General features: G+C 45.5%; 1 protein-coding gene across 2 annotated transcripts in view; it reads right to left on the bottom strand.

Annotated features, from left to right (window-relative positions):
- CDH20 (cadherin 20) overlaps nt 1-12,746 on the bottom strand; it is a 202,853-nt gene that overhangs the window by 32,957 nt on the left and 157,150 nt on the right. For both annotated transcript variants that reach the window (XM_043889326.1, XM_043889327.1), the window contains 4 exons: nt 8,633-8,927; nt 7,552-7,671; nt 4,577-4,744; nt 1,745-1,932 (listed from right to left, as the gene is read on the bottom strand). In XM_043889326.1, coding sequence (XP_043745261.1) covers nt 1,745-1,932; nt 4,577-4,744; nt 7,552-7,671; nt 8,633-8,927 — 771 coding nt within the window. The remainder of the gene's footprint in view (nt 1-1,744; nt 1,933-4,576; nt 4,745-7,551; nt 7,672-8,632; nt 8,928-12,746) is intronic.

The raw sequence follows: 12,746 nt of genomic DNA, 5'->3' as shown, positions 1-12,746 counted from the left end.
ATAATTTAAGATACCTTGAATTTTAAAGTGTATTTGAAATAGAAGAAAAGGAAGATTAAACCAATACTTTTTTGAATTAATTTATCAGATATATTTATTAGGATGTTAAAACTTCGATTTTATTAGGTTCTGTCTTTCAGCTGAGTATATACATATGTGCTTTATGCCACAGAATTGATAGCTTACATTTAGGAAACGTATTAACTTACTATGAAGCAGAGAGTTTCAAGTGGTGACATCCCTCAGCAGCTATGTTTGATAAAGCCTTTCCAAGTCTAATTAGCATCCGTGAGTCTTTAAGTAGCAATTTAAAAATCCCTGCCTGTTATTTATTGATTAATAATGATAGGATAGCTTGCTTTATTGTTATTTATAGTATACTGTGGTAAAAATGAGGTTATTCAAATGCAGATGTTGGTTAAGTCATTAATATTATGAGGGAATTAAGCTATGACAGTTTGTTTTTTTTTTTTTAAGTGGCTAAGTAGCTTTTTCATGCTGTTCATGGGGTTCTCAAGGCAAAAATATGGAAGTGGTTTGCCATTCCCTTTTCCAGTGGACCACATTTTGTCTTGGGCTCCCAAATTACTGCAGATGGTGACTGCAGCCATGAAAGATGCTTGCTCCTGGGAAGAAAAGCTATGACCAACCTAGACAGCATATTAAAAAGCAGAGACATTACTTTGCCAACAATGGTCTGTCTAGTCAAAGCTATGGACCAAAAGAAAGCTGAGCGCTGAAGAATTGATGCTTTTGAACTGTGGTGTTGGAGAATACTTGAGAGTCCCTTGGGCTGCAAGGAGGTCCAACCAGTCCATCTTAAAGGAAATCAGTCCTGAATATTCATTGGAAGGACTGACACTGAAGCTGAAACTCCAATATTTTGGCCATCTGATGAAAAACTGACTCATTTGAAAAGACCCTGATGCTGGGAAAGATTGAGGGCAGGAGGAGAAAGGGATGACAGAGGATGAGATGGTTGGATGACATCACTGACTCGATGACATGAGTTTGAGTAAACTCCTGGAGTTGATGATGGACAGGGAGGCCTGGCATGCTGCAGTCCATGGGGTCACAAAGAGCCAGACACAACTGAGCGACTGAACTGAACTGAAGTAGTGAGCTAGGAGAAGTGACATGTTTATATTTTTATCATGACTTGGTACCCTTCCTGTAAAACGATGACATGGCCAGTGTTTACATGTGAACAAAAGGAGTAAAGGGTTTTCTTTGTTGTTGTTTTGTCTGAGTTTTTGGCCTTGTTGTGAGGCACACAGGCTCTTAGGTCCCTGAACAGGGATTGAACCCGCACGCCTTGCCCTGGGGCTTCCTAGGTGGCGCCAGTGCTAAAGAACCCGCCTGCCAATGCAGGAGACACAGGAGATGCGGGTAGATAGATCCCTGAATTGGGACGATCCCCTGGAGAAGGAAATGGCAACCCGGGCAAGTATTCTTGGCTGGGCTAATCCCATGGACAGAGGAGCCTGGTGGGCTACAGTCCGTGGGGTCGCCAAGAGTTGGACACAACTGAAAAACTAAGCCGGCACACGCCCTTGCCTTGTAAGTTGGAGTCTTAACTGCTGGACTGCCAGGAAAGTCCAAGATGTTTTTTTTTTCTTAATGACAGGAAAGTGTTTATCAGAGGATTTAAAGCAATACTATTAACAATATAACAGTTCTTACTAATATTTCATACACGCTCAAGGGCTCCCCTGAAATGACTTGGAAGAAGGAGCTTGGTTACCTTCTTCACGGTTATGATGCCCACTTGGAAGTTGGGATCCGTGTTGATGTCGAACGCGTCAGCCCCGTCCCCATCCACGATCGTGTACTTCATCTCCGCGTTGATTCCTTCATCCAAGTCCTTGGCAAACACCCTCCCCACAGTCGAGCTAACTGGAGCTGATTCCAACACGCTCATCTGGTAGTGTTCTGTGAAGAAGTCAGAACATGCAGTTTTTGTAACCTGTCACTACACAAGAAAACACCTCCTCTGTATCACATCACATCCGCCACGCTGTGCAAAACATCTTTTTCATCATCCAAAGTTAAAACTTGAGTTTTACCAATGAAAAAACTGAGATCCAAAGGACTAAGCAGACGTTACTGGGTCATAGCCTGCATGGATGTCAGATGAGGAGGGGCCAAAATACGTAGATCATAATCCTAGCAGTAGGACAGGACAAAAGCAAAAAGTGTGACCCTGGGAAGTCGGGGGGTGAGGGCATCATTCTCACAATGACCTGGGGGCTGACGGCACCCAGCCAGCGCTCAGCAGCCTCCCTTGCGCGGGAGGAGAAACGATGCCTGTCCTTTGCCGACCTGAGCCAGGAAATGGCTAATGTCTGCGCTAAACTGCAGGCGCTTGGATTTCATGATCTCTTTGCATTCTCTTCCAAAGTTGTTGATGGAGCAGACTTTGCTACTGCAGAACATGTTTGGGAAAAACAATTTTCTCCAGGAAAGTTAGGTGTTCTGTGTCAAAACAAACATCTTGTCCATACAATTTCTATACATAATGCATTATATTAGAAATAAATAGCCTGAGGTCTTGATACTCCATTATATTTGGTTAAATTAAAGGTAACTGAGCTTGTTCAGTATAAAATAGAAGGCGTGTCACTGTGTCAACAATCCCTAATCGGTTATGAAAATATTTGTGAAAAAGAAGGAAAGCAGGATTCAATATAACTTTCCTACAATAGGTCCAAATCTATATGAACTGTGTAATAACTTCGCTCTTCTTCTCATTCTGCCTTCTCAGAGACACTGTCCAGTGTCAGATTACAAAGCCAGGGGGTAGCTCAGGGATGTTCAAGAATCTGTAGTCTAGTGACAGATCTGTGAGCCATTCATGAAATAGTAAAGATGGGTCAGCAGATGGGTCACTCAAGAAGCCAATCCATGTGGCCTTTCATAAACTGTTTCATGATGCTCTAGTCTTCTGAACTGCAGAACCCATCAGCTTAGTAATCTCCTTGTTCATATCACTTATAAAACACTCATCTGGTATCTTGTCTTTTGGTTTCACAAAATCTCATGGGGACTTTATGGATGCCAGTTGTATGCAAATATTTGAATTTTATTCCTGTATTTACACAGATAAAATAAATGGTTTGCCCACAATGTAGGCTTTCAGCAGATGGTCTGGTCTGGCCCTGTTTTAGTTTAGCTGTTGTTGATCCTGATTTCCTGGTTGAGTCTTTCACCCAGAATTGAGTCTGCCGCGCTCACTTCTCCAGTTGCTCCCTTTTAGAATCTGCTTCTCAAATTCACATCTTCATTCCCGGTCTCCATCCCACAGTCCTAGCTCTATATTCCACCTTCCTTAATTCAGCCTGATTGTCCTGCTGTCACTTCATGTTCAAGGCAGAATTTGTCTTCCTCTTTGCCTGCCACTAGTTCCGCTAGGTATCCTCTGTTTCTCCCATTAGGACAATCTTTTTCCCTGTTGTCCAGACCTAGAACATCATTGTTATCTTTGACTCCACCTCCCCTTAGCCAAGAAATCAGAGGTAGAAATCCAAGTTTTCTTATTTGTCCCATTCCACTTCTTCCGCTGTTTCCTTACGTTCTTATCAGTTCAAATCTGGACCATTCTAAAAGCCTCCTACCTGCTTCTAGTGTCCATTCCTGCGAGGCAGTGCTCTGCATGGCTATCAAAGTAGCCTTTCTTTATGTCTCTCACTTGCTCAAAAACTTTGCAGTGACTTCCATTAGACATGGAACATTTGAATCAATAAAAGAGCAGGTATTCATTTTCGGGATCTTTGAACATAAAATTACATTTGCAGCTTTATTTCTAGGACTTTATATCCCATACTAGAATGTTGCTCAAAACAAAATTTTTTTAATTGAATGAACAGCTTTCCCCTTCAGGAATGTTTTCTTTTTTTCCCTGTTTGACTCTGTTATATTCTTCAATACCTGGTTGAACTCTCATCCTTTTATTAAGTCTTTACTCATCTTGGTTTATTGTGAAGGCGTCACTCTGCACTGACCAGGTGGCATCCCACTTACATTTTGATGAATACCAGTATACGTACTCCCAAGTGGGATTTCAGCCTCACAAGGGCAGGCACTTCGCTTCAGGAATCTTGTGCCCCTCGTGCCCAGGGCCCTGACTAAGCAAGCGCTCAGTACCTGCTGTGAATCGAGGGGTCACTGTGCCCACCTCCAGCTCTGGCTGACTCTCCCTGCATGCATCCTCAAAAAATCAATTCTTGTTGGAGAGAGGTGAAAAAAATCTTAGATATGACAGTGGTTTGTGGCTCTATAAAGTTCATCCCTGCCCAACAAAATCCTCTTGCTTAATATTTAATTGTATGAGGGGAGCGGTCAGGGCATGGCACTCAAGGAAAAAAAGGGTCTGAAGGGCTCCGGAGGGAGGTGATAGTGACAAGTAGAGACACACTGGTGTAGTGCTCTGAGAAGCTGGATTTAGGAGGGAAATGGTGATGTGAGAACTGCATGACAAATGTCAGAGAGGAGCCCGGGAATAATTGAACTCAAAGAGGGACTCAGACCGGCCTCTCTCTCGCCCCCGTCACGACACTCTCGCCGGTTGGGTACTCACTCTGGGGGAAGCGGGGCGGGTTATCGTTGACATCTGAGAGGGTGATGTTGACAGTCGTGGTCCCCGCTAGTCCTCCGAGCTGCCCCCCCATGTCCTTGGCTTGGACGATCACCTCGTAGTTCTCTTTGGCTTCTCGGTCCATGTTCATGAGTGCGGTCCTGATGACCCCTGCAGGACAGAAACCATCTCTGTTTGTAGAAGCAGCACCACCGGTTCCATTTTAAAGACTGGGTTCTAGGCTTCTCCCTGTGCCTTGTCAGAGATGCAAGGCACCTGTTTTATTACACTTGAGGTCAGAATGTCGTTTCAGCTCAGTCGTGTCCAACTTTCTGTGACCCCATGGTCTGTACCCCGCCAGTTTCCTGTGTCCATGGGATTTCCCAGGCAAGGATACTGGAGTGGGTTGCCATTTCCCTCTCCAAGGGATCTTCCCGACCCAGGGATCGAACTCACGCCTCCTGCATTGCAGGCAGATTCTTTACCACGGAGCCATCAGGGAATCCCCAGCTTTTTTAAAAAAAATGAAAAGCTGTGCTTAAACAAAGGGTGAACGAGTAAAGACTGTTTCAGCCGGCAGGGCTCAGTTCAGCTCAGTTCAGTCGCTCAGTCGTGTCCGACTCTTCACGACCCGGTGGACCACAGCACGCCAGGCCTCCCTGTCCATCACCAACTCCCAGAGCCCACACAGACCCCTCTCCGTGGGGTCGGGCTTGGCGGGCTGGTTCCCGCGGCGCACTCCCGAGAAAGACCAGGAGGTGGCAGCGGTGGCCCTCTAACAGACCTGGGACCTGATGGTCTGCAGCGACTCCAGGGCTGCTCTGTCTCACCAAACAAAACTGGGCTGCAAGTGGGAAACAAAGCCTCAAAGTCCGCAAGTCTGCGATTTTTAGATCCTTCTCCTTTAGCTCTCTCTCCAGTCGCTAGAGCCCTCCTAGTGTGAGGGACTCTTCTCCCGGCAACTCATTCCCAGTCTGCTTTCTCCTGCCTCCCCAGTGCCTGGAAGCAGGGGTGGAATTCAGATTTGCTCCTCTTTTTGTTGTGTGTTCAGTCTGTTTTACTAGGTTCTGCCTACCTCTGTGCTTCAGTGCATTCTGTGAGTTAAGACATACACGATGCTCTGAGATGTTTATTGTTAACATCCATACGAGATGAACTTGCCCAGACGGTGTGTAACGTGAGGGTGTGATAATGTGCTTCCGTTTAGAGAGAGGGCTCTAAGTCAGAACCCTGTGGAATGTGTTGTTTCGATCCTGCCAAGGATGTGTGGGCATGTGTGATCCTCCTTTTCACGCTTCCACTTAGAGAAGCTGACTTCTGTACTCTCTAGACAAGGATTGAAGGCTTGTTTACTGCGCGTTTACGGTGTGACCCCCGGCCCAGCAGACCTTCTGCGCGCCAAGGGGAGAGGCTGGAACCACAGACCTGTCTTCGCTTTACTCCTATCGTGTCTGTGTCGCGTCACAGCAGCAGTCTAAAGTGAAGCATGCAGTGTTTTCTTTTCATAAATGCCCCGTGGGCATGGCGGTAACTGTCTTCTCATGTATTTTTGACCTTAACACTATAGCTGCCCCCTGGGAGCTGTCAAAATAATGTAAGTTTCCTCTTAATGATGTAAAGGACACACTACCCTCTTCCTGTCTGTATGTTTCCTCCCTGCGGGCACCCCCCTCATGGTCCCTCCCTCCATTTGTAGAATGGTTAAAATTGCTATTTTATAGAAATCCCTAACTGGAACGTTTTTTTCTTTCCTCCTACTAATTTATACTCTCTTACTTTCTACTTTTATGACATAATTTTCTGAATCCTTGGTTCCCCTGAGGACTTCTGGAAAAAATTATATCAGGTTGCTAATAGAATGTGTTTTTTCTATTTCATGTAAAGAGATGACTTTGAGTGTTTGGCATTGACTTTGTCTCTGTGGCTGTAAGTTTCTTTACTCAGGTTTTTTGTTAATTACTCTTAGGTCCATATGTTAATTTTCCCACATGTAAAATGAATAATGCTTCCCTATATTTTACAAGTTTACAAGACTACTGGGACACTCAAATATGGTGAGATCTATGAATGTATTTTAAAAGGGAGAAAGTCTGGCACAAGTGCAAGATGACAGTGTGGAGTAATATATTATTAATATATTAGTAACAATCATATCTGAGTTCCTCTGCCCAATTCAAAATGGTTAAAGGGAATTCTTCATAGACAAACTATACATTCTGTTGTCAAAGTTCTTGAGTAAAACTGAAAACAAAACAGAACATCCAAAGCAAACTGACTTGTTGGCTGTTGACTTGTCCTTTTCTGGGCGGGGCCCTCGCCCGCCCAGTCCTCTGCGTGGTCCTCCTGCTGGAGCGTCCCACTGAGCCTCCCTTCTCGGGGCCCACATCAATGCTCTGTGCTCCACTCATTCTGCCTTTGCTCTCTGCTTAGGACGGGGCGGGCTGGCGGGAAGAAGGCTGGACCGCATGTCAGGGGACACATCTACAGCCAGGGGCACTGTGTGAGGTCTCCATTCACGATTCCCATACCCACTGAGTGAGTGGCGGTGGACTGGATGACTTGCCTAAGGCGCTTTCTAGTTTCAAAATCAATTATGCTGGTTCTATAGTGAGCCCGGGTTAATATGCCAGTCCTCTTAGATCTTCCTGAAGTTATGAATGACCTTACTCCTGGGGAATGGATACAACCATAGGATTATTGTTATTATTTTTGGGTTTTGAAGGCTGGTGAGGAGGCCCTTCTGTGGAGGCAGTTCTGCAGGCCTCGAGAGCAGGCCCAGTGCACTGTCTGCACCACGCTGCCCTTACCCACCGCGCGGCGCTAGCTTGCTGTCTTCACCCCGCGCGTATAACCATCTTCCTAGCGAGTGCGCCGTCTGGAGAGTTCTTGAAAAGGAGAGTTGGGTCTGTCCTAAGTCGCAGTTACAAATTATGAGAGAACGAAACAAATACCTCTGACCCAACTGTCCCATCACATACCTGTTTTGGAGTCCACGGAGAAATACGGCTGGCCCTGCAGGACGCTGTACACCACGCGGGCACTGTTGCCGTAGGTCGGGTCATCAGCGTCGGTGGCTGTCACCTGGATCACAGAAGTCCCTGAGAGAGAGGTGGACACCTGTTCAGGCCGAGCTGCTCCAGACTGGAGGCATGCCTGAATGGCAGTGTTAAAGCATTTGCAGGTGTTATGTCTGCTTCCTTGAGGGGGCCTGTTTCTAGGTCAGGCTTCTATAACTGCTTAGTACACAAGTACCTCTTTAGCGGGGATGGGAGTTATTGGTGTCTTAAATTCTTAATAACTTGTGAGGACAAACAGGCTTTGGGCTCTTCATTCCTCTTTTGGTAATACCAAAATGCTTCTCCCTTATGAATCAAATATCTGCCTACCTATCTTCCATCTATATTTTGTTTTGCTTTTTAAGAACCAGAACTGGGGATTTCCCTGGTAGTTCAGTGGCTAAGACTCCATGCTTCCAATGCAGGGGACCCAGGTTCAGCCCCTGGTTAGGGAACTAGATCCCACATGCTGCATTTAAAGATCTCACGTGGTGCACTAAAGATTGAAGATCCCAGATCCCATGTGCCACAACTAAGAGCTGGTGCAGTCAGATAAATACGTGAATAAAAATAGATGAAGGAAGACCCAGAGCAGAGTAACAGGACTAGGCTTCGTATCACTGCTGTCTGTACTGTGGCTGATCTCACGTCTGAGTAGCTCGGTGCAGTTGTGTGGACTGTTCTGCACTTTCTCTCCTCCACATTGAGGCGGGAGGGCCTTCTAGAGGGGGACCACTGTCTGCGAGGATCGTTGCGCCCCGCCTTACCCACTGGTGACATTTCCGGATCGGTGCGCCCCGCCTTACCCACTGGCAATATCTCCGGCATGGTGCATCCCCGCCTTACCCACTGGTGACATCTCTGGATCGTTGCGCCCCGCCTTACCCACTGGTGACATCTCCGGATCGGTGCACCCTGCCTTACCCACTGGCAATATCTCCGGCATGGTGCATCCCCGCCTTACCCACTGGTGACATCTCTGGATCGTTGCGCCCCGCCTTACCCACTGGTGACATCTCCGGCACGGTGGCGACATAAGGCCCGTCCAGGAACTTGGGCTCGTTGTCATTGATATCTTGGATTTTGATGATGAACTCGGACTCCGGCTCCATTGGCCTGCCCGTGCGCCTGTCCAGGGCCTGAGCCCTGAGAGTGTACTGGGCCCTTTCCTCCCGGTCAAGCCTCTGAATGGCGTGGATGTCTCCAGTGGTGTCGTCGATTGTAAACACAACGCCTGCGCCTTCTCCCGAGAGGATGTACTTGATGGAGCCATCTCCCCGGTCCATGTCTGAATGAAGCTGAGGGGAAAAGCACCGGCCTCTCAACAGGTGTCAAAAACAAACAGATTTTCAGGATGGTACAAGTGTATGATTTCCTTTCAAACAGGAAGACTTTTTCTTCCCACTCAAATGTTTTAAATGTCTACAAAGAACTAATCGGCTTTGAACATGACTGTATCAAAGAGCAAATATAAGTTGATGAATAAGCAAAATTTCTCCACGTCACATTCAGTATCCTTAACTTAGTACTGTTTTTAGTTCCTCTCCCTGAGAAGTGCAGAAGATGGGAGTTCTGGAACGTGTGGGACCCATATTGTATTGTATTGTATCCCCTACTGTATTGCCCCATGTACAATAGGAGCAAGTCTAATAAGGAGGAATCCAGCTTTTCCATTTAATCTTTTTTAAAGGATAAGTGTAAACATTTAAAAATTTAAAAGTGTTGATATAAATTATTTTGGAATTTCAAAAACTTTAGGACACTCCACGTTGTCTGAGAAGCTGCTGAAGCAGCTAATAAAAACCGTCTGTGGCCGCTGAACTGGAAATACTAGATGACTTCTGGGGGGCCCTTGAAATTCTCTAAATTCCATAGCTGCCCTCAGCAGGACTTTGCCTGCTTCTGTCTCAGGTAACAAAATGGAGTCTTACAGCTGGTTATTATCCTCTGTGTCAGGGTATCTATCATTTTGATGGGACCCATTTCTGGCCTTGTAATTGACTCACTCAAATCTGTATGTAGAAGGTTGTGGTAGGCACATGCTTTTATCTGCCCATCCAACTATATTTTCTCCGAAATTACTCTGTGACGACTCTCAAAATGAGCCTAGGGGCACTGTGCTCATTTTAAGCCTAGAAATAAACTCTTGCAGCTCTAATTATAGACAGTGTATATAAGTGGCAAGAACCCTAGAGTTTTGTGCTATCTTATAACAGTCCTTCTCTAAGAGAGCAACGAAAAATTAATTACACCTAGTCAGTCACCACTAACTCTTGTTGCTGGGCTTGCACAGTTCAGTGATAAAGTCAGTGAGATTCGGTTAATAAAATAGACCAGTTTAGGCCAGAGAGGCAAATATAACTGGCCTGAACACTATCTGTCTCAGTTATAAATTGAATGCCCTTGACAAACTATTTAATGTTTATAACTCTCAAGTTCCTCTTATTATAAATGTAGAGAACAGTGTTAATTCTTACTTTGCAGGTTTGTTGGGATCATTAGAAATTAGTGTATGTAAAGCACCTAGCTTTCTCATAATAGGAAAGCTATAAATGGGGCCAATTATGATGATGATGTGCTTGCAGAGAGACGGGTATTAACATGCCCAGCTCTTCCGTACTCCCTTCGAACCTCCGGGAGTGCAGCAGAGACGACAAAAACAGCCTGCTGGCCTTTTCCTTATGCACAGCCCAATGGTGAAGCTGGGAAAGCTGCCTGAAGCATTGCTGGTTCAGTGTTAGTCTGCGGGTTAAATGGTACGGACCCCAAGGAAACACCTGAAAGTGTATCAAGACTTTGAGCTGATCTCAAACTGACTCACGGCCAAATCACACAAGCAATGATTTTGCTGCCTAGAGGAATTCAGCTGTGTCTTATCCAGAGAAGGGCGATAAGAGAACAAAACTGGCCGAAAAAATAGCCGTGGATTTTTTTCTACTTAAAGAATTCTATTTAGAATCTAAAGTCCTCACATTTTCTTACTCCTTATACAGTATTATTATTATTTTTCACATTCTAAGTCTTCTATTTATTTAGTTTAAAACAAGCAAGGTGCCTAGCTCTTATTGTGTAGAATAGAAAGCTATTTTATTTGGACCTGGCCACAAAAAAATGAAAATCCATTCCATCTGGAACTGTGTTCCCAGGCAGAGGGATGGAATTGGGAGGAGGAGGACAAAAAAAAATCCTTATATATTTATGCATGTTTACATACATATATATATGCATATGTAAATATAAATATGTGTAATTTTAAGGCATATAGCATAGGACTTTCACTTAGAGTGAAGTAGGGCGTGGCAGATTATCCAGGGGAGAAAGAAGGAATTGAAGCTGACATTAGAGAAAATACCCAGGGTTGCTTGGAGGTGTTCTAGCTGTCATCTAAAAAGTTTTGTCCTGTGAACCTTAAGAAGGTGAAGCATCGTGTGATTATCACTGGCCAAGTTTAAGTGCTCTGCCTACGGAGAGTGCTTGGTAAGTTACAGGAGGCTAGAGATCTTTGCAGCTCAAGAGATGGTCCTGGCTCCTCGGGAGTCACTCGGCTGGCTGATGTCAATGGAGTCTGGGCTGAAACTGGATCTGTGATCTTTGGTTTTGTCTATATTGAGAGAAGAATTTGAGGAAATTTCTAGATTGTGAGTTCCTTGAAGTCAGGAACCATGTGGTTTTCATCTGAGTGTGAGTCTTTATGTGCAGCAAATGCTCGGTAAGGTTGTATGAACGGGAGGTATAGGGTGCAGCGTTAGAGTTTAAGCTTTTAGTGAAAGCATGTTGTCTTTGTCTTAGAGGAGTTGGCAAGCATCTCTCAGGTAGCTTCTCTGTGTATTTGTGCACAGGAAAAGCGGGGAGTGCCGGGAGCCGTTATGGGGGGGGGGTCCCGCCCGTGACGAGGTCATGAAGAAAATACCGGGCAGGCAAGGCCGTCCGGGACCCCATCCATGACGAGGTCACGAGGAAAAAACCTGACAGGCAAGGCCGTCTAGGATAAGGGACCCTCCAGGTTGGCCTCGGCCTCTACTCCACCCTGTATCCTCCCCCCCTTTTCTGCTGTTGTTCTTGCTTGCCCTGTTACAGATTCTTGTGTTGCCTGCCTAGAGCTCTCCTGCTCCTCTTTCACTGAATGAGGACCAACTTAATACCCTAATTAATAAATCTCCTGGACGCTGGTACCCTATGAAGGGGCCAGGGATGAAGGAAATGCTTCAATTCAAACATTTTGCTGGCATTCTGGCTTGTTTGATAAATGTGTGATCTCATTGCACAAAATGCTCTTGATTGTTCTAAACATCCTAAGCACAGTACGCTAACAAAAACTATTAAGCATAGGCCCATTCACGGGGTGAGAAAAGCTCCACAAATATGATAGCCACAAATGTGCCTAATAGAAAATACTTTAGATAGAGATTAGCTGGCGACTTCTTGCAGGTGGTTAACTTTTAGACTAAGAGCCTGTTTTGTGCCATATCTGCTGTTTTTGCAGTCCTTCGCATTTCTGTTCTGTAAAAATGTAATCCTATCTAGTTCCCATAGAGATGACGCTTATTAAAAAGAAAATAGATTAATTATAAGAAAAACAGGGTTGGCTACTGAAGTTGCTTAAGTCACACCAGGTGCAAGCCATAAAATGTTAGCAGGCCTGAAGGCCAAATGATAAGAAAGACTCTTGTGAATGAAAAAGTATGTGGTGACATCCAGTTTCTGTTGAAGGTCAAGTTGCTGTAATGTTTTGAGATGCCCTGTGTGTAAGCAATATGCACTTCCCCCAAAGATGTTGTTAAGGTATAAAGGGGCCATGCAAAAATAAACTTCAGACTTAGCCCCGAGCTTTGTCTCACTCTCTCTCTCATTCGCCGACGCCGTTCATCCTGAGGGTTCCCCTGGATCCTGCTGGGGCTGGACCCCGGCAGGGGAGAGCATCACAGGGAAGCAGGGGCACCTCCCAGGAACAGGAAGAGTTGTTCAGTCGCTCTGTCCTGTCCAACTCTTCTCGACCCCACGGACTGTAGCCCGCCAGGCTCCTCTGTCCATAGGATTCTCCAGGCAAGAATACTGGAATGGGCTGTCATTTCCTTCTCCAGGTGATTTTCCCGACACGGGGATTGAACCCATGTCTC

This window comes from Cervus elaphus, chromosome 27 (assembly GCF_910594005.1).
Source record: "Cervus elaphus chromosome 27, mCerEla1.1, whole genome shotgun sequence".
Classification (NCBI taxonomy): Eukaryota; Metazoa; Chordata; class Mammalia; order Artiodactyla; family Cervidae; genus Cervus; species Cervus elaphus.
The sequence above is the reverse complement of the archived record's forward strand: the minus strand, read 5'-3'. Positions and strand labels throughout refer to the sequence as shown.